Source organism: Salmo trutta, chromosome 14, assembly GCF_901001165.1.
Source record: "Salmo trutta chromosome 14, fSalTru1.1, whole genome shotgun sequence".
NCBI lineage: Eukaryota > Metazoa > Chordata > Actinopteri > Salmoniformes > Salmonidae > Salmo > Salmo trutta.
This window is the reverse complement of record NC_042970.1, coordinates 1749274-1773628: the sequence shown is the minus strand read 5'-3', so window position 1 is coordinate 1773628 and position 24355 is coordinate 1749274. Positions and strand designations below refer to the sequence as shown.

General features: G+C 41.2%; 1 protein-coding gene across 2 annotated transcripts in view; it reads right to left on the bottom strand.

The window, feature by feature from the left end:
- The window catches only part of stab1 (stabilin 1), a 204171-nt gene that overhangs the window by 142367 nt on the left and 37449 nt on the right, over positions 1–24355 (bottom strand). For both annotated transcript variants that reach the window (XM_029774197.1, XM_029774196.1), the window contains exons 11-24: positions 22915–23037; positions 20063–20203; positions 19302–19373; positions 18671–18784; positions 16687–16740; positions 13645–13725; positions 12140–12292; positions 11970–12032; positions 11501–11593; positions 10780–10866; positions 6945–7056; positions 6393–6579; positions 4459–4552; positions 3678–3836 (exon numbers count right to left, since the gene is read on the bottom strand). In XM_029774197.1, coding sequence (XP_029630057.1) covers positions 3678–3836; positions 4459–4552; positions 6393–6579; positions 6945–7056; positions 10780–10866; positions 11501–11593; positions 11970–12032; positions 12140–12292; positions 13645–13725; positions 16687–16740; positions 18671–18784; positions 19302–19373; positions 20063–20203; positions 22915–23037 — 1533 coding nt within the window. The remainder of the gene's footprint in view (positions 1–3677; positions 3837–4458; positions 4553–6392; positions 6580–6944; positions 7057–10779; positions 10867–11500; positions 11594–11969; positions 12033–12139; positions 12293–13644; positions 13726–16686; positions 16741–18670; positions 18785–19301; positions 19374–20062; positions 20204–22914; positions 23038–24355) is intronic.

Sequence of the window (24355 nt, the reverse complement as noted above, 5' to 3'; positions counted from 1 at the left end):
ACATTTATGATGAGCGTATTATTCAACTGTATGTACAATAGTTGAATTCCTTTGTCTCTCCTTCTCCCTCTTTTTTCCTACCCCCTTTCATTGCGTAACAAGCCGTCATAAGCCTTGCAAAAGTATTCACCCCCCTTGGCATTTTTCCTATTTTGTTGCATTACAACCTGTAATTTAAATTGATTTTTATTACACCACCAAGCAAGAGGCACCACCAAGCAAGCGGCACCATGAAGACCAAGGAGCTCTCCAAACAGGTCAGGGACAAAGTTGTTGTGGAGAAGTACAGATCAGTGTTGGGTTATAAAAAAATATCCAAAACTTTGTACAGCCCACAGAGCACCATTAAACCCATTATAAAAAACTGGAAAGAATATGGCACCACAACAAACCTGCCAAGAGAGGGCCGCCCAACAGAACTCATAGACCAGGAAAGGAGGGCGTTAATCAGAGAGGCAACAAAGAGACCAAAGATAACCCTGAAGGAGCTGCAAAGTTCCACAGCGGAGATTGGAGTATCTGTCCATAGGACCACTTTAAGCCGTACACTCCACAGAGCTGGGCTTTACGGATGATAAAAAAATAAGTAAACACTTTGGTGTTCGCCAAAAGGCATGTGGGAGACTCCCCAAACATATGGAAGAAGGTACTCTGGTCAGACGAGACTAAAATTGAGCTTTTTGGCCATCAAGGAAAATGCTGTGTCTGGCACAAACCCAACACCTCATCACCCCGAGAACACCATGGTGGTGGCAGCATCATGCTGTGGGGATGTTTTTCATCGGCAAGGACTGGGAAACTGGCCAGAATTGAAAGAATGATGGATGGTGCTAAATACAGGGAAATTCTTGAGGGAAACCTGCTTCAGTCTTCCAGAGATTTGAGACTGGGACGGAGGTTCACCTTCCAGCAGGACAATGACCCTAAGCATACTGCTAAAGCAACACTCGAGTGGTTTAAGGGGAAACATTTAAATGTCTTGGAATTGCCTAGTCAAAGCCCAGACCTCAATCCAATTGAGAATCTGTGGTATGACTTAAAGATTGCTGTACACCAGCGGGAAACTCATCCAACTTGAAGGAGCTGGAGCAGTTTTGCATTGAAGAATGGGCAAACATCCCAGTGGCTAGATGCACCAAGCTTAGAGACATACCCCAAGAGACTTGCAGCTTTAATTAGTATTGAAGGGGGGGTGAATAGTTATGTACGATCAAGTTTTCCGTTGTTTTGTCTTATTTCTTGTTTGTTTCACAATAAAACATATTTTGCATCTTCAAAGTGGTAGACATGTTGTGTAAATCAAATGATACAAACCCCCCAAAAAACTATTTTAATTCCATGTTGTAAGTAATCAAAATAGGAAAAATCCCAAGGGGGGTGAATACTTTCGCAAGCCACTTTATAGGTAAGAGATTCAGAACTGCTGTAATGCTGCAACTGAAATGCCCAGCAATGGAATAATAGAGACTTCTGGAATAAGAATCTAAACAGCTTTTAGTTAGTTTAACTATAATAAGTTAAGAGTGTATACTCCTGTAAGACACCAAAGTCAAACAATGCTAACAAAAGCTCAAAGTTGATGTTTCTGCCAGATGGCTAGAGAAGTTGGAAGATCACAGTACATCTGTGCTCTCCAAAATACAACAACAAACTATGGCAGAAACAGTCAGATCTTCAGGGATGCCAATATAAAGTACTTGGTGTTACAGTTGCAGTTTCGCAAGCCACTATAGCTCCATCCCATTTCATTTTATCCTGAAAAAGTCACCAATCCTTAACAATTACAAGCATACCCATGACATAATACAGCCACCACCATCATTCAAAATATGAAGAGTGATGTAATGTGCTGATTGGATTTGCACCAAACGTAACACTTTGTATTCAGGAGAAATATGTAATTGTTTAGCCAAATGTTTTGCAATATTACTTTAGTGCCTTGTTGCAAACAGGATGCATGTTTTGGAATACTTTTATTATGTACAGGCTTTCTTCTATTCACTCTGTCATTTAGGTTAGTATTGTGGAGTAACTACAATGTTGTTGATCCTCCATTCTCAGTTTTCTCCTATCACAGCCATTAAACTCTGTACCTGTTTTAAAGTCACCATTGGCTCTCAGTTTTTCATAATTCCTGACCTTTAATCCTAGTAAAAATTCCCTGTTTTAGGTCAGTTAGGATCACCACTTTTTTTTAAGAATGTGAAATGCCAGAATAATAGTAGAGAGAATGATTTATTTCAGCTTTTATTTCTTTCATCACATTCCCAGTGGGTCAGAAGTTTACATACACTCAATTAGTATTTGGTAGCATTGCCTTAATTTTTTTTAACTTGGGTCAAACGTTTCGGTTAGCCTTCCACAAGCTTCCCACAATAAGTTGGGTGAATGTTGGCCCATTCCTCCTGACAGAGCTGGTGTAACTGAGTCAGGTTTGTAGGCCTCCTTGCTCGCACATGCTTTTTCAGTTCGGCCCACACATTTTCTATAGGATTGAGGTCAGGGCTTTGTGATTGCCACTCCAATACCTTGACGTTGTTGTCCTTAAGCCATTTTGCCACAACTTTAGAAGTATGCTTGGAGTCATTGCACCAGCCCCTCCTGCAGCAAAGCACCCCCACAACATGATGCTGCCTCCCCCGTGCTTCACGGTTGGGATGGTGTTCTTCGGCTTGCAAGCCTGCCCCTTTTTCCTCCAAACATAATGATGGTCATTATGGCCAAACAGTTCTATTTTTGTTTCATCAGACCAGAAGACATTTCTCCAAAAAGTACCATCTTTGTCCCCAATTGCAGTTGCAAACCGTAGTCTGGCTTTTTTATGGAGGTTTTGGAGCAGTGGCTTCTTCCTTGCTGAGCGGCCTTTCAGGTTATGTCGGTATAGGACTCGTTTTACTGTAGATATAGATACTTTTGTACCTGTTTCCTCCAGCATCTTCACAAGGTCCTTTGCTGTTGTTCTGGGATTGATTTGCACTTTTCGCACCAAAGTACGTTCATCTCTAGGAGACAGAACGCATCTCCTTCCTGAGCGGTATGATGGCTGCGTGGTCCCATGGTGTTTATACTTGCGTACTATTGATTGTACAGAAGAATGTGGTACCTTCAGGCGTTTGGAAATTGCTCCCAAGGATGAACCAGACTTGTGGAGGTCTACATTTTTTTCTGAGGTCTTGGCTGATTTCTTTTGATTTTCCCATGATGTGAAGTAAAGAGGCACTGAGTTTGAAGGTAGGCCTTGAAATGCATCCACAGGTACACCTCCAATTGACTCAAATGATGTCAATTAGCCTATCAGAAGCTTCTAAAGCCATGACATTATTTTCTGGAATTTTCCAAGCTGTTTAAAGGCACAGTCAACTTAGTGCATGTAAACTTCTGACCCACTGGAATTGTGATACAGTGAATTATAAGTGAAATAATCTGTCTGTAAACAATTGTTGGAAATATTACTTGTGTCTTGCACGAAGTTCTTGTCCTAACCGACTTGCCAAAACTATAGTTTGTTAACAAGCAATTTGTGGAGTGGTTGATAAACAGAGTTTTAATGACTCCAACCTAAGTGTATGTGAACTTCCAACTTCAACTGTATGTGTTTCTGGCGATGGTATTACCCGTTAGACCAGCCTCAGGCACTAGCAGCAATCTGTTTAGAAGCAGAACCATACATAACATACCTGTCCTGGGCCTAGAGACCTGCAGTCCGCATTCTTATGGCAGCCACCTCTAGTCTCCAGGAGACAGTTGTCCACCTCAGTACAGACCAGGCCATCTCCTGTCCAGCCCTCGTTACAAACACACGACACGTTAGCTGGCCCTGAGTACACACACTGGGCCTGAGGAGAGAGATGGACATATAACACACTACACGTTAGCTGGTCCTGAGTACACACACTGGAACTCAGAGGAGAGGGATATGGTAACACACTGGACCTCAGAGCAGAGGATATGGTAACACACTGGAACTCAGAGGAGAGGGATATGGTAACACACTGGACCTCAGAGCAGAGGATATGGTAACACACTGGACCTCAGAGGAGAGGATATGGTAACACACTGGACCTCAGAGGAGAGGATATGGTAACACACTGGAACTCAGAGGAGAGGATATGGTAACACACTGGACCTCAGAGGAGAGGATATGGTAACACACTGGAACTCAGAGGAGAGGATATGGTAACACACTGGACCTCAGAGGAGAGGATATGGTAACACACTGGACCTCAGAGGAGAGGATATGGTAACACACTGGAACTCAGAGGAGAGGATATGGTAACACACTGGAACTCAGAGGAGAGGGTTATTATAATAGTTAACGTCTGTTAACTATTCCCAAAACCCGATTGAGAGATTCCTGTATTCAGGAAGGACTAAACAGGAAATCCATATGGGCCTTGGTAAAAAGTTGTGCACTAAATAGGGAACAGGGTGCCATTTTGGCGGGGTCCTGAGTCTTACGTTAAAGTCACAGCCTCCTCTGTCAGCCTTCAGGCAGGGGTTGACCAGGATGCAGGAGTGTCCATCTCCTTCATACCCCGACATACACTCACACCTGTCACACACAGGGACACACACACACACACACACGTTAATAATGTAGATATAGATAATAATAATATAGACAATTGTATAGATTATAATATTATAATATAGATAATAATATAGATTATAATATAGTTAATAATACTACAGATAATAATATAGATTATAATATATAGTATAATTAATATAGATAATATAGATAACAATATAGATTGTAATATATATTATAATATAGATAATACTAATATAGACAATAGTATAGATTATAATAAATATTATAATATAGATAATAATATAGAAAATAATATAGATTATAATATATAATTTAATATATATAATAATATAGATTATAATATATAATTTAATATATATAATAATATAGATTATAATATATAATTTAATATATATAATAATAATATAGATAATAATGTAGATTATAATATAGATTATAATATATAATTTAATATATATAATAATAATGTATATATAATAATATAGATTATAATATAGATTATAATATATCATTTAATATATAATAATAATATAGATAATAATGTAGATTATAATATAGATTATAATATATATTATAATATATATTATAATATAGATAATAATAATATAGACAGTATAGATTAATAATATAGACAATAGTATAGATTATAATATATATTATACTATAGATAATAATTATATAGCCAATATTGTAGATTATAATATATTATAATATAGATAATAATAATAATATAGACAATTGTATATATTATAATATAGATAATAGTATAGATTATAATGTATATTATATAGATAATAATAATAATTAAACATTTAATAAAAAAACACAAGAAGTAGAGGCCCTTTAGAGCACAGACTGAGGCCTTTTAAAGCACTGACTGAGGTCCTTTGGAGCACTGCCTGAGGCCCCTTGGAGCACTGCCTGAGGCCCCTTGGAGCACTGCCTGAGGCCCCTTGGAGCACTGCCTGAGGCCCCTTGGAGCACTGCCTGAGGCCCCTTGGAGCACTGCCTGAGGCCCCTTGGAGCACTGCCTGAGGCCCCTTGGAGCACTGCCTGAGGCCCCTTGGAGCACTGCCTGAGGCCCCTTGGAGCACTGCCTGAGGCCCCTTGGAACACTGACTGAGGTCCCTTGGAGCACTGACTAAGGCCCTTTGGAGCACTGACTGAGGTCCCTTGGAGCACTGACTAAGGCCCTTTGGAGCACTGACTGAGGTCCCTTGGAGCACTGACTAAGGTCCCTTGGAGCACTGACTGAGGTCCTTTGGAGCACTGACTAAGGTCCTTTGGAGCACTGACTGAAGCCCTTTGGAGCACTGACTGAGGTCCTTTGGAGCACTGACTGAGGCCTTTTGGAGCACTAACTGAGGTCCTTTGGAGCACTGACTAAGGTCCTTTGGAGCACTGACTGAAGCCCTTTGGAGCACTGACTGAGGCCTTTGGAGCACTGACTGAAGCCCTTTGGAGCACTGACTGAAGCCCTTTGGAGCACTGACTGAGGCCTTTGGAGCACTGACTAAGGTCCTTTGGAGCACTGACTGAAGCCCTTTGGAGCACTGACTGAGGCCCCTTGGAGCACTGACTGAGGTCCCTTGGAGCACTGACTAAGGTCCCTTGGAGCACTGACTGAGGTCCTTTGGAGCACTGACTAAGGTCCTTTGGAGCACTGACTGAAGCCCTTTGGAGCACTGACTGAGGCCTTTTGGAGCACTGACTGAGGTATTTTGGAGCACTAACTGAGGCCCTTTGCTCCACTAGCAATAAGTAAGCTAAGTAAGTAAGCTAAGTAAGTAAGCTAAGTAAGTAAGCTAAGTAAGTAAGCTAAGTAAGTAATACTGACGTGGTGTGGCTGCCGGTGAAGCTGCAGAAGGCGTGGACATGGCAGTGTTCAGATAGACCATCAGAGTTACAGGCCTTAGCCTCCTTATCACAGTAGTCTCCAGAGTAACCCTCCAGGCAGGAGGCCCCTCTACACGCACCCTTACTGCCTGGGCGGTTATCACACACACCATGGAGACAGCGGCAGTCTGGAGACGATGAGGGGGGGGGGGGGAGAGAGGGAGGGACAAAGAGAGGAAAGAGGGGAGACAGAGAGAGGGGGTAGGGGGAGAAACAAGATAAGGGTTCTTAAGTCAGATTTGACCGTGATTTTCCTTTAGTTTTTAATCAAGGAGAGAAATATGAAATAGCCCTTTCTATGGTGCACCACATCCGGTCAGCCCCATATGGGGATTAGATACAACAGGACTGGATAAATAATATTTTACTGTGTCCCAAGTGGCATCCTATTCCCTATATAGTGCACTACTTTCGACCAGATCCCTATGGGCCGTGGTCAACCGTAGTACACACTATAGGGAATAGGGCACTATAAAGTGTAACTCACACCCACCCTGGTCACACTTCTCTCCGTGTTTGTTGGGGTCGGAACAGATATGACAGGCGATCCCCTTGAAGCCCTCTTCGCAGCGACACGACCCGTTACCATGGATACCATCAAAACACTACACACACAGAAAGGTCACAGGTCAAAGACATGGAGACAAGACGTGGTGATGGTTAAAATGGTGTGTTTTTCAAGTTTCAAAGTTTATTCACCGCGTGCACAGGATACAACAGGTGTAAAACAGTACAGTGAAATTATTTTCTTGAGCTCTTTCCCTCAATGCACTGGTGATAATAATATAGATAGTAATATAGATAATAATAATAGTATAGATAATAATAATATAGATAATAATATAGATAGTAATATAGATAATAATAATAGTATAGATAATAATAATATAGATAATAATAATAGTATAGATAATAATAATATAGATAATAATATAGATAGTAATATAGATAATAATAATAGTATAGATAATAATAATATAGATAATAATAATAGTATAGATAATAATAATATAGATAATAATATAGATAGTAATATAGATAATAATAATAGTATAGATAATAATAATATAGATAATAATATAGATAGTAATATAGATAATAATAATAGTATAGATAATAATAATATAGATAATAATAATAGTATAGATAATAATAATATAGATAATAATATAGATAGTAATATAGATAATAATAATAGTATAGATAATAATAATATAGATAATAATATTATAAATCATAATAATACAAATAATATAGATGATAATAATATAGATAGTAATATAGATAATAATAATAGTATAGATAATAATAATATAGATAATAATATTATAAATCATAATAATACAAATAATATAGATGATAATAATATAGATAGTAATATAGATACTAATAATATAGATAATAATATAGATAGTAATATAGATACTAATAATATAGATAATAATATAGATAGTAATATAGATACTAATAATATAGATATTAATATTATAAATCATAATAATAGTAATATAGATAATAATATAGATAATAATAGATATTAATATTATAAATCATAATAATAATAATAATAATAATATAGATATTAATATTATAAATCATAATAATAGTAATATAGATAATAATATAGATAATAATAGATATTAATATTATAAATCATAATAATAATAATATAGATAGTAATATAGATAATAATAATATAGATAATAATATTATAAATCATAATAATAATAACAATAATATAGAGAATAATATAGAGATTAATATAGATAATAATAGTATAGATAATAATAATATAGATAATAATATTATAAATCATAATAATAATAATAACAATAATATAGATAATAATATAGATAGTAATAAAGATAATAATAATTTTGAAAATTATAATATAGATAGTAATATACATAATAATAATAATATAGATAATATTAATAACATAGATTATAATGTAGATAATAATATAGATAACAATAATATAGATACTAATATAGATAATAATAATATAGATAATAATAAAGATAATAATATAGATAGTTGTAACAGTATTCGTCATCTGAAGAGGAAGAATCATCGGACCAAAACGCAGCGTGGTAAGTGTTCATACTTATTTTAATAACTGAACACTAAAACAAAAATAACAAAGAGAAGAACCGAAACAGTTCCGTAAGGTGCAAAACACTAAACATAAATTAACTTCCCACAAAAACCCTGTGTGAAAAGGCTACCTAAGTATGGCTCCCAATCAGAGACAACGATAGACAGCTGTCCCTGATTGAGAACCAAACCCGGCCAAAACAAAGAAATACACAAAACATAGAAAAGGGCACATAGAATGCCCACCCTAGTCACACCCTGACCTAACCAAAATAGAGAACAAAACCCTCTCTATGGCCAGGGCGTGACAATAGTAATATAAATAATAATAAAATAGATAACAATAATAATATAGATAATAAAATCAATAATAAAAAATAAAGATAATAATATAGACAATAATAATATAGATAATAATATAGATAATACTAATATAGATAGTAATATAGATACAAATAATATAGATAATAATATAGACAATAATAATATAGATAATATAGATAATAATATAGATAATATAGATAATAATATAGATAATACTAATATAGATAGTAATATAGATACAAATAATATAGATAATAATATAGACAATAATAATATAGATAATATAGATAATAATATAGATAATACTAATATAGATAGTAATATAGATAATATAGATAATAATATAGATAATAATAATATAGATAATAATAATATAGATAATATAGATAATAATATAGATAATAATAATATAGATAATAATATAGATAATAATATTATAGATAATAATATAGATAATATAGATAATAATATAGATAATACTAATATAGATAGTAATATAGATACAAATAATATAGATAATAATATCACTAATAATAATAATATAGATAATAGTATAGACAATAATAATATAGATAATATAGATAATAATATAGATAATACTAATATAGATAGTAATATAGATACAAATAATATAGATAATAATATCACTAATAATAATAATATATATAATAATATAGATAACAATATAGGTAAAACTAATATAGATAGTAATATAGATAATAATATAGATAATACTATCGATAATAATAATTATGTAGATAATAATATAGATAACAATATAGATATGCTTGGGGTTATTGTCCATTTGGAAAACCCATTTGTGACCAAGCTTTAACTTCCTGAATGATGTCTTGAGATGTTGCTTCAATATATCCACATAATTGTCCTTCCTCATGATGCCATCTATTTTGTGAAGTGCACCAGTCCCTCCTGCAGCAAAGCACCTCCACAACATGATGCTGTCACCCCCGTGCTTGATGGTTGGGATGGTGTTCTTCAGCTTGCAAGCCTGCCCCTTTTTCCTCCAAACATAATGATGGTCATTATGGCCAAACAGTTCTATTTTTGTTTCATCAGACCAGAAGACATTTCTCCAAAAAGTACCATCTTTGTCCCCATGTGCAGTTGCAAACCGTAGTCTGGCTTTTTTATGGTGGTTTTGGAGCAGTGGCTTCTTCCTTGCTGAGCGGCCTTTCAGGTTATGTTGATATAGGACTGGTTTTACTGTAGATATAGATATTTTTGTACCTGTTTCCTCCAGCATCTTCACAAGGTCCTTTGCTGTTGTTCTGGGATTGATTTGCACTTTTCTCAACAAAGTAAGTTAATCTCTAGGAGACAGAACGCGTCTCCTTCCTGAGCGGTATGACGGCTGCATGGTCCCATGGTGTTTATACTTGCATACTATTGTTTGTACAGATGAACGTGGAACCTTCAGGCGTTTGGAAATTGCTCCCAAGGATGAGCCAGACTTGTCATCTGTTTTATTTTCAAGTGACTAGGAAACTGGGATGGACGGAAGTGGTGGCTGGTTTTCCCTTCGCCTTGGTCTCACTTAGCTCTCCTGCCTCTTTTTCGCTGGCGTTTCTTCTTGGGTAGCTCGAAGATTGGGTCGGAGGTACACAAAGAGCCCATGGCAGATGAGTCGAAGTCGAAGCCAGAATTGCGGTTAGTGACTGCTGATCTGATGTTCAAAAGTTTTTGTAGATCATAAGAAAATATTGCGGATAAATTGAAGATAAACGCCAAAAAAAATCACAAAATAGCAAAGTTGGGTCGGCGTTCGCAAGACAGCAACCAAACAGTATGGCTTCATCTTTCCATCTTGTGTGTTTGTGCGTGCGTGCGTGCGTGCTCGTCAGACTGCTGAGAGAACGATTTGCTAAGGAGAGAGAGTCTTTACTTACAGTGCCTTTACCATAACAGGGTGTCTGGAAACCTCCTGTACAGGTTTTACACTCAGGTCCGTAGAACCCACTGCAGCACTCTGCTCTCTGAAACTCAACAGAAACAAATCACTCACTGAGACTGCAGGGTCACAAATGCACCCTATTCCCTGTGTAGTGCCATACTTTTGACCATGGCCCATAGGGACCCATAGGGCTCCATAGGGCTCCACAGGACTCCACAAATCTCTGGTCAAAAGTAGTGAACTATTTAAAGAATAGGGTAACATTTGGTCCGCAAGTCTGTTGTCATCCTAACCAAAACTATTTGTTAACATCATGTTCGTATTTGATCTCTTTCTTTACTTTATTCTTCAGTAAGAAGATATTCATACAGGATACAGGAAATGAACCAAGAGCTCAGCCAGGAAATGAACCAAGATCTGAGCCAGGAAATGAACCAAGAGCTAAGCCAGGAAATGAACCAAGAGCTGAGCCAGGAAATGAACCAAGAGCTGAGCCAGGAAATGAACCAAGAGCTCAGCCAGGAAATGAACCAAGAGCTCAGCCAGGAAATGAACCAAGAGCTCAGCCAGGAAATGAACCAAGAGCTAAGCCAGGAAATGAACCAAGAGCTGACCCAGGAAATGAACCAAGAGCTCAGCCAGGAAATGAACCAAGAGCTAAGCCAGGAAATGAACCAAGAGCTTATTAACAAGGAAAATGAACCAGGAGGACTTACCTCAATAGTAGTGTTGCAGTATTTAGCACAACCTTTATTGAGCGTGGGGTTGAAAGGATATGCCTCATAGTCACAATCCTTCATGTGACTTTGCTGTGGTACAGAAACAACAATAAGTACTGTATCTTATTAGCAACAGAAGAGGGTCGTTACCAACAGAACCAATATAAATAGTTGTATCCTGTGCAGGCATTTGACAAATAAACATTTGATTAGATTTCAGTGTAGACAAATCATTAGAAATATGTGTCATTGTTTATGTAGCTGGTATTTTTAAAAAATAGTAAGAACTACTTTGTATAATAATACAGGCCATGAAGCTGAGTAGAGATTCAGACATGGAGCCACACTCAAAAAGATGTAGCAAAAGCTTAGGATCTTTTCAATGCATCTGGGATAGCCGGCACAGATGTTTAACAGCCAGCCACCATCATGAGAGGAATAGAAAACATTGCTGTGATTATTTTACCAGTTCTATGCTTCCCTCGGGGCAATGGGATTCATAGAGATAGCTGCACCTCACACACGGGCCCTGGAGAACAGACACACAAACAACATCACAATGCCCACAGTCATTTTTTTCTCTCTCTCTCAATTAGAATAAACTAGAATAGAACAGAACAGAACGTCTCCACCTACCACAATGATTTTGTTCTCTGTGACATCACATCTCTTCGGCAGGATGGGGACGATCGAGGGCGGGACTAGAATCCCGTCGATCATATGGATCACACCATTGGATGCCATAATATTTGTAATCTGAAGAGGTTTCCCGCCCAGCAGCACCAGGCCCTGTTAGACACATAAAGAGTCATACCAATTAGGATTGGTCCTTAAAAGGGATGTTTAGAATTGTATAACTTATGATAGATGGTTTCTAATCCTGAAAGTGGTCAATGTCTCTAACATTAAGTTATAAAATAGTGACCCTCCCCAAATCACAATGAAATGACAATTTAAGTAACTGTTGACCAGGGCCCTATAGGGAATAGGATGTAGTACTACTGTTGACCAGGGTCCTATAGGGAATAGGGTGTAGTACTACTGTTGACCAGGGCCCTATGGGGAATAGGGTGTAGTACTACTGTTGACCAGGGCCCCATAGGGAATAGGGTGTAGTACTACTGTTGACCAGGGCCCTATAGGGAATAGGATGTAGTACTACTGTTGACCAGGGCCCTATAGGGAATAGGGTGTAGTACTACTGTTGACCAGGGCCCTATAGGGAATAGGGTGTAGTACTACTGTTGACCAGGGCCCTATAGGGAATAGGGTGTATTACTACTGTTGACCAGGGCCCTATAGGGAATAGGGTGTAGTACTACTGTTGACCAGGGCCCTATAGGGAATAGGGTGTAGTACTGCTGTTGACCAGGGCCCTATAGGGAATAGGGTGTAGTACTACTGTTGACCAGGGCCCTATGGGGAATAGGGTGTAGTACTACTGTTGACCAGGGCCCTATAGGGAATAGGGTGTAGTACTACTGTTGACCAGGGCCCTATAGGGAATAGGGTGTAGTACTACTGTTGACCAGGGCCCTATAGGGAATAGGGTGTAGTACTACTGTTGACCAGGGCCCTAAAGGGAATAGGGTGTATTACTACTGTTGACCAGGGCCCTATAGGGAATAGGGTGTAGTACTACTGTTGACCAGGGCCCTATAGGGAATAGGGTGTAGTACTACTCTTGCCCAGGGCCCTATAGGGAATAGGGTGTAGTACTACTGTTGACCAGGGCCCTGTAGGGAATAGGGTGTAGTACTACTGTTGACCAGGGCCCTATAGGGAATAGGGTGTAGTACTACTGTTGACCAGGGCCCTATAGGGAATAGGGTGTAGTACTACTGTTGACCAGGGCCCCATAGGGAATAGGGTGTATTCTACTGTTGACCAGGGCCCTATAGGGAATAGGGTGTAGTACTACTGTTGACCAGGGCCCTATAGGGAATAGGGTGTAGTACTAGTGTTGACCAGGGCCCTGTAGGGAATAGGGTGTAGTACTACTGTTGACCAGGGCCCTATAGGGAATAGGGTGTATTACTACTGTTGACCAGGGCCCTATGGGGAATAGGGTGTAGTACTACTGTTGACCACGGCCCTATAGGGAATAGGGAAGCAGCTCGTCTTGAAATATCAGAACTTACATCGTTTGTGATGTTGACGAGTAGGATCTGATTGGCCATAGTCTGAATCATACCCATGCTTGCCAGCTGGTCCACGGTCAACTACAGAGATAGAATCAGGAATTAATAGCTGTGCTCCGTAGGCAAGGAGCGAAACAGGAATAAATAACTGTGCTCCGTAGGCAAGGAGCGTAACAGGAATAAATAGCTGTGCTCTGTAGGCAAGGAGCGGAACAGGAATAAATAGCTGTGCTCTGTAGGCAAGGAGCATAACAGGAATAAATAGCTGTGCTCCATGGGCAAGGAGCGGAACAGGAATAAATAGCTGTGCTCCATAGGCAAGGAGCGGAACAGGAATAAATAGCTGTGCTCTGTAGGCAAGGAGCGGAACAGGAATAAATAGCTGTGCTCGACTCAGTAACTCCTAATCGAAAGTCTTTAGGTGCAGTTTAACTGGAAAATCTAATCTAGCACTCACTGTAGTAGTATTAACGTTTTAATGTTGTTTAGCAGTAGAAGATATTATGTAAACATTTACAAGTTTTGGCGACAAGGATTTAGGGTTTTAAACGTGTCTGTTTGAGTGGAGCCCATTTTAAAAGGTGCATTCTTGCAAGATGACCTCATCAACAACATGAGAAGTTTTGTACAATTTTGTAAAGTGGTTTTCCGGGGTTCAGATCCCTCTTGTAACATGTGGTAAAGGTGCTTACCGCAGCCTGGGAGTAGATAAGCTCCTGTAACATGTGGTAAAGGTGCTTACCGCAGCCTGGGAGTAGATAAGCTCTTGTAACATGTGGTAAAGGTGCTTACCGCAGCCTGGGAGTAGATAAGCTCCTGTAACATGTGGTAAAGGTGCTTACCGCAGCCTGGGAGTAGATAAGCTCCTGTAACATGTGGTAAAGGTGCTTACCACAGCCTGGGAGTAGATAAGCTCCTGTAACATGTGGTAAAGGTGCTTACCGCAGCCTGGGAGTAGATAAGCTCTTGTAACATGTGGTAAAGGTGCTTTCTGCAGCCTGGGAGTAGATAAGCTCCTGTAACATGTGGTAAAGGTGCTTACCGCAGCCTGGGAGTAGATAAGCTCTTGTAACATGTGGTAAAGGTGCTTACCGCAGCCTGGGAGTAGATAAGCTCTTGTAACATGTGGTAAAGGTGCTTATCGCAGCCTGGGAGTAGATAAGCTCTTGTAACATGTGGTAAAGGTGCTTATCGCAGCCTGGGAGTAGATAAGCTCTTGTAACATGTGGTAAAGGTGCTTACCACAGCCTGGGAGTAGATAAGCTCTTGTAACATGTGGTAAAGGTGCTTACCGCAGCCTGGGAGTAGATAAGCTCCTGTAACATGTGGTAAAGGTGCTTACCGCAGCCTGGGAGTAGATAAGCTCTTGTAACATGTGGTAAAGGTGCTTACCGCAGCCTGGGAGTAGATAAGCTCTTGTAACATGTGGTAAAGGTGCTTACCGCAGCCTGGGAGTAGATAAGCTCCTGTAACATGTGGTAAAGGTGCTTACCGCAGCCTGGGAGTAGATAAGCTCCTGTAACATGTGGTAAAGGTTCTTACCGCAGCCTGGGAGTAGATAAGCTCTTGTAACATGTGGTAAAGGTGCTTACCGCAGCCTGGGAGTAGATAAGCTCTTGTAACATGTGGTAAAGGTGCTTTCTGCAGCCTGGGAGTAGATAAGCTCTTGTAACATGTGGTAAAGGTGCTTACCGCAGCCTGGGAGTAGATAAGCTCCTGTAACATGTGGTAAAGGTGCTTACCACAGCCTGGGAGTAGATAAGCTCCTGTAACATGTGGTAAAGGTGCTTACCGCAGCCTGGGAGTAGATAAGCTCTTGTAACATGTGGTAAAGGTGCTTATCGCAGCCTGGGAGTAGATAAGCTCTTGTAACATGTGGTAAAGGTGCTTTCTGCAGCCTGGGAGTAGATAAGCTCTTGTAACATGTGGTAAAGGTGCTTTCTGCAGCCTGGGAGTAGATAAGCTCTTGTAACATGTGGTAAAGGTGCTTACCGCAGCCTGGGAGTAGATAAGCTCCTGTAACATGTGGTAAAGGTGCTTACCGCAGCCTGGGAGTAGATAAGCTCCTGTAACATGTGGTAAAGGTGCTTACCGCAGCCTGGGAGTAGATAAGCTCCTGTAACATGTGGTAAAGGTGCTTACCGCAGCCTGGGAGTAGATAAGCTCTTGTAACATGTGGTAAAGGTGCTTACCGCAGCCTGGGAGTAGATAAGCTCTTGTAACATGTGGTAAAGGTGCTTATCGCAGCCTGGGAGTAGATAAGCTCTTGTAACATGTGGTAAAGGTGCTTATCGCAGCCTGGGAGTAGATAAGCTCTTGTAACATGTGGTAAAGGTGCTTACCGCAGCCTGGGAGTAGATAAGCTCTTGTAACATGTGGTAAAGGTGCTTTCTGCAGCCTGGGAGTAGATAAGCTCTTGTAACATGTGGTAAAGGTGCTTACCGCAGCCTGGGAGTAGATAAGCTCTTGTAACATGTGGTAAAGGTGCTTACCGCAGCCTGGGAGTAGATAAGCTCTTGTAACATGTGGTAAAGGTGCTTACCGCAGCCTGGGAGTAGATAAGCTCTTGTAACATGTGGTAAAGGTGCTTACCGCAGCCTGGGAGTAGATAAGCTCTTGTAACATGTGGTAAAGGTGCTTACCGCAGCCTGGGAGTAGATAAGCTCCTGTAACATGTGGTAAAGGTGCTTACCGCAGCCTGGGAGTAGATAAGCTCTTGTAACATGTGGTAAAGGTGCTTACCGCAGCCTGGGAGTAGATAAGCTCTTGTAACATGTGGTAAAGGTGCTTACCGCAGCCTGGGAGTAGATAAGCTCCTGTAACATGTGGTAAAGGTGCTTACCGCAGCCTGGGAGTAGATAAGCTCCTGTAACATGTGGTAAAGGTTCTTACCGCAGCCTGGGAGTAGATAAGCTCTTGTAACATGTGGTAAAGGTGCTTACCGCAGCCTGGGAGTAGATAAGCTCTTGTAACATGTGGTAAAGGTGCTTACCGCAGCCTGGGAGTAGATAAGCTCTTGTAACATGTGGTAAAGGTGCTTACCGCAGCCTGGGAGTAGATATGGTGTTTCAGTAGCTCTTGAAGTTTGTTCTGGGCCTTCAGCGGGAGAGAATAGAGTTCTACATTGAACAGTTTCACAATGGGAATACTGTAGGGTCACTGGGAATACTGTAGGGTCACTGGGAATACTGTAGAGTCACTGGGAATACTGTAGGGTCACTGGGAATACTGTAGGGTCACTGGGAATACTGTAGGGTCACTGGGAATACTGTAGAGTCACTGGGAATACTATAGGGTCACTGGGAATACTGTAGAGTCACTGGGAATACTGTAGGGTCACTGGGAATACTGTAGGGTCACTGGGAATACTGCAGGGTGAAGAATTCACTAGTATTCACATCACTACCATTTCCCTTCACAAATTATTTCTGAATTGCTGTGGATTAAAATATCTGCGTCCCAAATGACACCATATTACCTTTATATTGTATTCCTTTTGAAAATAGTATATATAGTATAATATAGCATCGATAGTAGTAGTAAATTATATAACACCTATATCAAGATACACAGTGCATTCGGAAAGTATTCAGACCCCTTGACTTTTTCCACATCTAAAATGGATAAAATTGTGTTTTATCCTCAATCTACACACAATACCCCATAATGACAAAGCAAAAACAAGTTTAGACATTTTGGTAATTTATAGAATAAAATAAACTGAAAAATTTGATTTACATAAGTTTTCAGACCCTTTCCTCAGTACTTTGTTAAAGCGCCTTTGGCAGCGATTACAGCCTCGGGATGTCTCGAGCCTCAAGCTCTGCCAGGTTGGATGGGGAGCGTTGCTGCACAGCTATTTTCAGGTCTCTCCAGAGATGTTTGAGCTCTGGCTGGGCCACTCAAGGACATTCAGAAACTTGTCCCAAAGCCACTACTGCGTGACCTTGGCTGTGTGCTTAGGGTCGTTGTCCTGTTGGAAGGTCCTGAGCGCTCTGGGGCAGGTTTTCATCAAGGATCTCTCTGTACTTTGCTCCGTTCATCTTTCCCTCGATCCTTACTAGTCTCTCAGTCCCTTCCGCGGAAAAACATCCACTGCAAGATGTTGCCACCACCATGCTTCACCGTAGGGATGGTGCCAGGTTTCCTCCAGACGTGACACTTGGCATTCAGGACAAAGAGTTCAATCTTGGTTTCATCAGACCAGTGAATCTTGTTTCTCATGATCTGAGTCTTTAGGTGCCTTTTGGCAAACTCCAAGTGGGCTGTCATGTGCCTTTTACTGATGAGTGGCTTCCGTCTGGCCACTCTACCATAAAGACCTGATTGGTGGAGTGCTTCAGAGATGGTTGTCCTTCTGGAAGGTTCTCCCATCTCCACAGAGCAACTCTAGAGCTCTGTCAGAGTGACTATCGGGTTCTTGGTCACCTCCTTGACCAAGGCCCTTCTCCCCCTGATTGCTCAGTTTGGCCGGACGACCAGCTCTAAGAAGAGTGTTGGTGGTTCCAAACGTCTTCCATTATAGACTGATGTAGGCCACTGTGTTCTTGGGGACCTTCAATTCTGCATACATTCTTTGGTACACTCGTGGCTTGGTTTTTTCTCTGACTGTGGGACCTTATATAGACAGGTGTGTGCCTTTCCAAATCAAATTTACCACAGGTGGACTCCAATTAAGTTGTAGAAACATCTCAAGGATGATCAATGGAAAAAGGATGCACCTGAGTTCAATTTCGAGTCTCATAGCAAAGGGTCTGAATACTGATGTAAATAAGGTATTTCAGTTTTTTTTTTTATACATTTTCAAAAAATTCAAAAAATCTGTTTTCACTTTGTCATTATGGGGTATTGTGTGTAGATTGATGAGGGAAACAATCATTTAATGGATTTTAGAATAAGGCTGTAACGTAACAAAATGTGGAAAAAAGGAAGGGGTCTGAATACTTTACGAATGCACATTACAATAGTACATGGTAGTACTCACGAGGTACAGTATACATGTATATAGTATAGTATTACTACTCACATGGAACAGCATATATATCAGCCTGCCGTCTCTGAACTTGTCCACAGCATCGTTGGTCGGGACGAACACAGTGAGGGGACCAGGACCTCTCAGAGGCAGAGTAGTCCCACAGTTCTGAAGGACAGACGGACAGACGGACAGACAGACAGACAGACAGGACAGGACATTTGTCTTGGATATTCAATGATCAAGTCATGCGTTATCATTAGTGATCTCTACAAGGTAAATATCTGTCGTTCTGCCCCTGAGCAAGGCAGGTGTCGATTAAGGCAGTCCCCCACACCTCTCTGATTCAAAGAGTTAAATGCGGAAGACACATTTTAGTTGAATGCATTCAGTTGTACAACCGACTAGGTATCCCCCCTTTACCTCTCTCTATAACCTAGCAGCAGAATGCTTTAAGAAGCATTATGCCAGAACAGTCCAATAAGTAGGTGAAGTACATCAGATACGGTTCACCAGTGCCTGTATTCATAGTAGGATGATTTGGGTCAGTTTAGCAGATCATAATAAATAAAATTTCATGGACATGGAGGGACCTGATCATAGATCAGCGCTCCTACTCTGAGACTCTGTGAATATGAACCCTGAAAACAAAACATCTAGTGAAAAACCATTAGAGGCCACTCACGTCCACCAGCGAGAGGAAGCGGTTGTATTTCCCATCCTTTGTCAGGATCTCACCGATGGTCTTATCAGCAAACTTCAAGTGAGAGAACGATCAGTCAGTATCATCGAAAGAGTTTAATAGAGGGCACATCTTTGTAGCTTTGCCGTAATGGCTCCTGTGTCAAAATAGGCAGCACATCTGAGGGATATCTCCATTTTAAAGTAGTTCATTTCTTCTTCTTCTACTACTTCTGTGAGTTTATTGACAGTCTGTAAACAAACGTAAAGGTTGCATACTGCCACCTGCAGTTATGGAATGTTTTCTCATGATCATAATTCATGGACTGATCCCTCCTGTTGACCTTGATTGAATTACATGATTCTTCCTTAACCCATACTGTAGGAAGTCCCAGCCAATTGGCTACTTCAAAATGGTGAAAGTCCTCAATTGCACTGTTTTGTGAAGAGTGGGGCCCTCTATGCAACTCTATGGTATCATCCAATCACAAGTGGTAACATAGTATAATGCTAAGGTAGTGTTTCTTCATCCTGGTTCTGGGGACCCAAAGGACTGCACATTTTTGTTTTTGCCCTAACAGCTGATTACACTAATAAAAGTTGTAATGATGAGTTGATTATTTGAATCAGGTGTTTAGTGCTGTGGGCAAAAACTCAAATGTACCCCCCAGGACCAGGATTTAAAAACACTGTGCGAAGGAAAACCAGCAGTACAGTGGACCTCTGGGCTGAGATGTACTACTCATTCTAATTATATGGTAACACCTGCTCGTCCTTTGGGCTGTCAGGGAGGATGTTCCTGGGCATGATTGTCTGGTCGATGATATGGATAATCCCATTGGCTGCTGGGATGTCCTGCTGGATGACTGTGTAGAGAGTCTCAGGAAACTTCACCAATATGAATTGCTGTCAAACAACACAAAACACATTGGGGGTGGGATCAAATACATTGAGGGTGGGACCAAACACATTGGGGGTGGGACCAAAAACGTTGGGGGTGGGACCAAACACGTTGGGTGAGGGACCAAATACATTGAGGGTGGGACCAAACCCATTGGGGGTGGGACCAAACCCATTGTGGGTGGGACTAAATCCATTGGGGGTGGGACCAAACACATTGGGGGTGGGACCAAATCCATTGGGGTGGGACCAAACACACGATTTGCGTTCCAAATGGCAACCTATTCTCTATATAGTTGTATTCCCTAGAGCCCTATGAGCCCTGGTCAAAAGTAGTGAACTGTAAAGGGAATAGGGTGCCATTTGAGATGCAACCCTAAAGAATCAGGACATTTTTAAGATTTTAAACAAGATAATTTAGGGTTGCAAAATTCCTGTAACATCCCAGGTTTTCCAGAAATCCCTGTTGGAGGATTTTAGGATTTCCAGCTTATTCCCTTTCTGATTCCAGGAATATTCCAACTGGGAATCCTATGCAGCCATTTGCAACCTTACCCAAAGCATTGAGAACGCTTTAATATCTGGAGTCACAGAGATCTAGTTTATCCTGTAGATGAAAGATTATTGAAAGATATGATTTGAACCAAGATATGAAAGATATGATTTGAACCAAGATATGAAACATATGATTTGAACCAAGATATGAAACATATGATTTGAACCAAGATATGAAACATATGATTTGAACCAAGATATGAAACATATGATTTGAACCAAGATATGAAAGATATGATTTGAACCAAGATATGATGTGCCACGCAAACAGATGAATGTGAATATAGTATTTCCTTCACCTTATTGGGCTTGAACCTGAGTTGTAGTCCCCTTACTGGGTTTGAACCTGAGTTGTAGTCCCCTTACTGGGTTTGAACCTGAGTTGTAGTCCCCTTACTGGGTTTGAACCTGAGTTGTAGTCCCCTTATTGGGCTTGAACCTGAGTTGTAGTCCCCTTATTGGGCTTGAACCTGAGTTGTAGTCCCCTTACTGGGTTTGAACCTGAGTTGTAGTCCCCTTACTGGGTTTGAACCAAGATATGAAAGATATGATTTGAACCAAGATATGATGTGCCACGCAAACAGATGAATGTGAATATAGTATTTCCTTCACCTTATTGGGCTTGAACCTGAGTTGTAGTCCCCTTACTGGGCTTGAACCTGAGTTGTAGTCCCCTTACTGGGTTTGAACCTGAGTTGTAGTCCCCTTATTGGGCTTGAACCTGAGTTGTAGTCCCCTTACTGGGTTTGAACCTGAGTTGTAGTCCCCTTACTGGGCTTGAACCTGAGTTGTAGTCCCCTTACTGGGCTTGAACCTGAGTTGTAGTCCCCTTACTGGGTTTGAACCTGAGTTGTAGTCCCCTTACTGGGCTTGAACCTGAGTTGTAGTCCCCTTACTGGGTTTGAACCTGAGTTGTAGTCCCCTTATTGGGCTTGAACCTGAGTTGTAGTCCCCTTACTGGGTTTGAACCTGAGTTGTAGTCCCCTTACTTGGTTTGAACCTGAGTTGTAGTCCCCTTACTGGGTTTGAACCTGAGTTGTAGTCCCCTTACTGGGCTTGAACCTGAGTTGTAGTCCCCTTACTGGGTTTGAACCTGAGTTGTAGTCCCCTTACTGGGTTTGAACCTGAGTTGTAGTCCCCTTATTGGGCTTGAACCTGAGTTGTAGTCCCCTTACTGGGCTTGAACCTGAGTTGTAGTCCCCTTACTGGGTTTGAACCTGAGTTGTAGTCCCCTTATTGGGCTTGAACCTGAGTTGTAGTCCCCTTATTGGGGTTGAACCTGAGTTGTAGTCCTCTTATTGGGCTTGAACCTGAGTTGTAGTCCCCTTACTGGGCTTGAACCTGAGTTGTAGTCCCTTTACTGGGCTTGAACCTGAGTTGTAGTCACCTTATTGGGCTTGAACCTGAGTTGTAGTCCCCTTACTGGGTTTGAACCTGAGTTGTAGTCCCCTTATTGGGCTTGAACCTGAGTTGTAGTCCCCTTATTGGGCTTGAACCTGAGTTGTAGTCCCCTTACTGGGCTTGAACCTGAGTTGTAGTCCCCTTATTGGGCTTGAACCTGAGTTGTAGTCCCCTTACTGGGCTTGAACCTGAGTTGTAGTCCCCTTACTGGGTTTGAACCTGAGTTGTAGTCCCCTTATTGGGCTTGAACCTGAGTTGTAGTCCCCTTATTGGGGTTGAACCTGAGTTGTAGTCCTCTTATTGGGCTTGAACCTGAGTTGTAGTCCCCTTACTGGGCTTGAACCTGAGTTGTAGTCCCTTTACTGGGCTTGAACCTGAGTTGTAGTCACCTTATTGGGCTTGAACCTGAGTTGTAGTCCCCTTACTGGGTTTGAACCTGAGTTGTAGTCCCCTTATTGGGCTTGAACCTGAGTTGTAGTCCCCTTATTGGGCTTGAACCTGAGTTGTAGTCCCCTTACTGGGCTTGAACCTGAGTTGTAGTCCCCTTATTGGGCTTGAACCTGAGTTGTAGTCCCCTTACTGGGCTTGAACCTGAGTTGTAGTACCCTTACTGGGCTTGAACCTGAGTTGTAGTCCCCTTACTGGGCTTGAACCTGAGTTGTAGTCCCCTTACTGGGCTTGAACCTGAGTTGTAGTCCCCTTACTGGGCTTGAACCTGAGTTGTAGTCCCCTTACTGGGCTTGAACCTGAGTTGTAGTCACCTTATTGGGCTTGAACCTGAGTTGTAGTCCACTTGCAGTATAGACGTCGGTTCTATCCAGGCTTTTATACAGGTACTGACCCCTCACCAGGTAACGTTGACACACAGACTCGTCGGTCACGCCCTGAGGAGGATGGACAACAGGACAGGAGTCAGTAACCTGGGCTGCATCTCTAACGGTGCACTACTACTAAGGCTGCAACATTACGGTAATTTTCCCCAAATTCCCTGGTTTTCCAGAAATCCTGGTTGGAGGATTCAGGGATTTCCTGGTCATTCCTTTATAAATCCAGGATTTCCTAGTCATTCCTTTATAAATCCAGGATTTCCTAGTCATTCCTTTATAAATCCAGGATTTCCTATTCATTCCTTTATAAATCCAGGATTTCCTATTCATTCCTTTATAAATCCAGGATTTCCTATTCATTCCTTTATAAATCCAGGATTTCCTAGTCATTCCTTTATAAATCCAGGATTTCCTAGTCATTCTTTTATAAATCCAGGATTTCCTAGTCATTCCTTTCTAAATCCAGGATTTCTGGAAAGTCGTCTAATTTTGGCAAAGTTACCAGAATTATGCAACCCTACCTAGTACACATTTATTTTTTGCTAACACTTTAGCTGAAGAGAGCATAAGCTTGGAATGCAACTCTGGTCTCTGTTCAGATCTGAAAGTGCTTTAGCTGACTGGCTGTCATGAGGCAGAGGAGTGGACTAAAGCGGTGATGCTGTTGTAGCCCTGAACTAGCTCACCTGATTGACCTATTAAAGGGCTTGATGATTAGCTTGTTGAATCAGGTGTGCTAGCTCTAGAACAGTTCTAATACAGGGAACGGCTGGGGGTCCTGAACGGCTGGGGGTCCTGAGGAGAGGTTTGATAACCCCAGGACGGGGAACAGCTGGGGGTCCTGAACGGCTGGGGGTCCTGAACAGCTGGGGGTCCTAAGGGGAGGTTTGATAACCCCTGGACAGGGAACGGCTGGGGGTCCTGAACGGCTGGGGTCCTGAACGGCTGGGGGTCCTGAACGGCTGGGGGTCCTGAATGGCTGGGGGTCCTAAGGGGAGGTTTGATAACCCCTGGACAGGGAACGGCTGGGGGTCCTGAACGGCTGGGGGTCCTGAACAGCTGGGGGTCCTGAACGGCTGGGGGTCCTGAACGGCTGGGGGTCCTGAACGGCTGGGGGTCCTGGGGAGAGATTTGATAACCCCTGGACTAAAGCACAGACAGATCTGGGATCAGGGTAAGGTTAGTATGATTAGCAACCTCTGGGTTAGGTTGTTAGGGTTAGGTTTTTAGGGTTACGTTATAAGGGTTAGGTTGTTAGGGTTAGGTTGTTAGGGTTAGGTTGTTAGGGTTACGTTATAAGGGTTAGGTTGTTAGGGTTAGGTTGTTAGGGTTAGGTTGTTAGGGTTAGGTTGTTAGGGTTAGGTTGTTAGGGTTA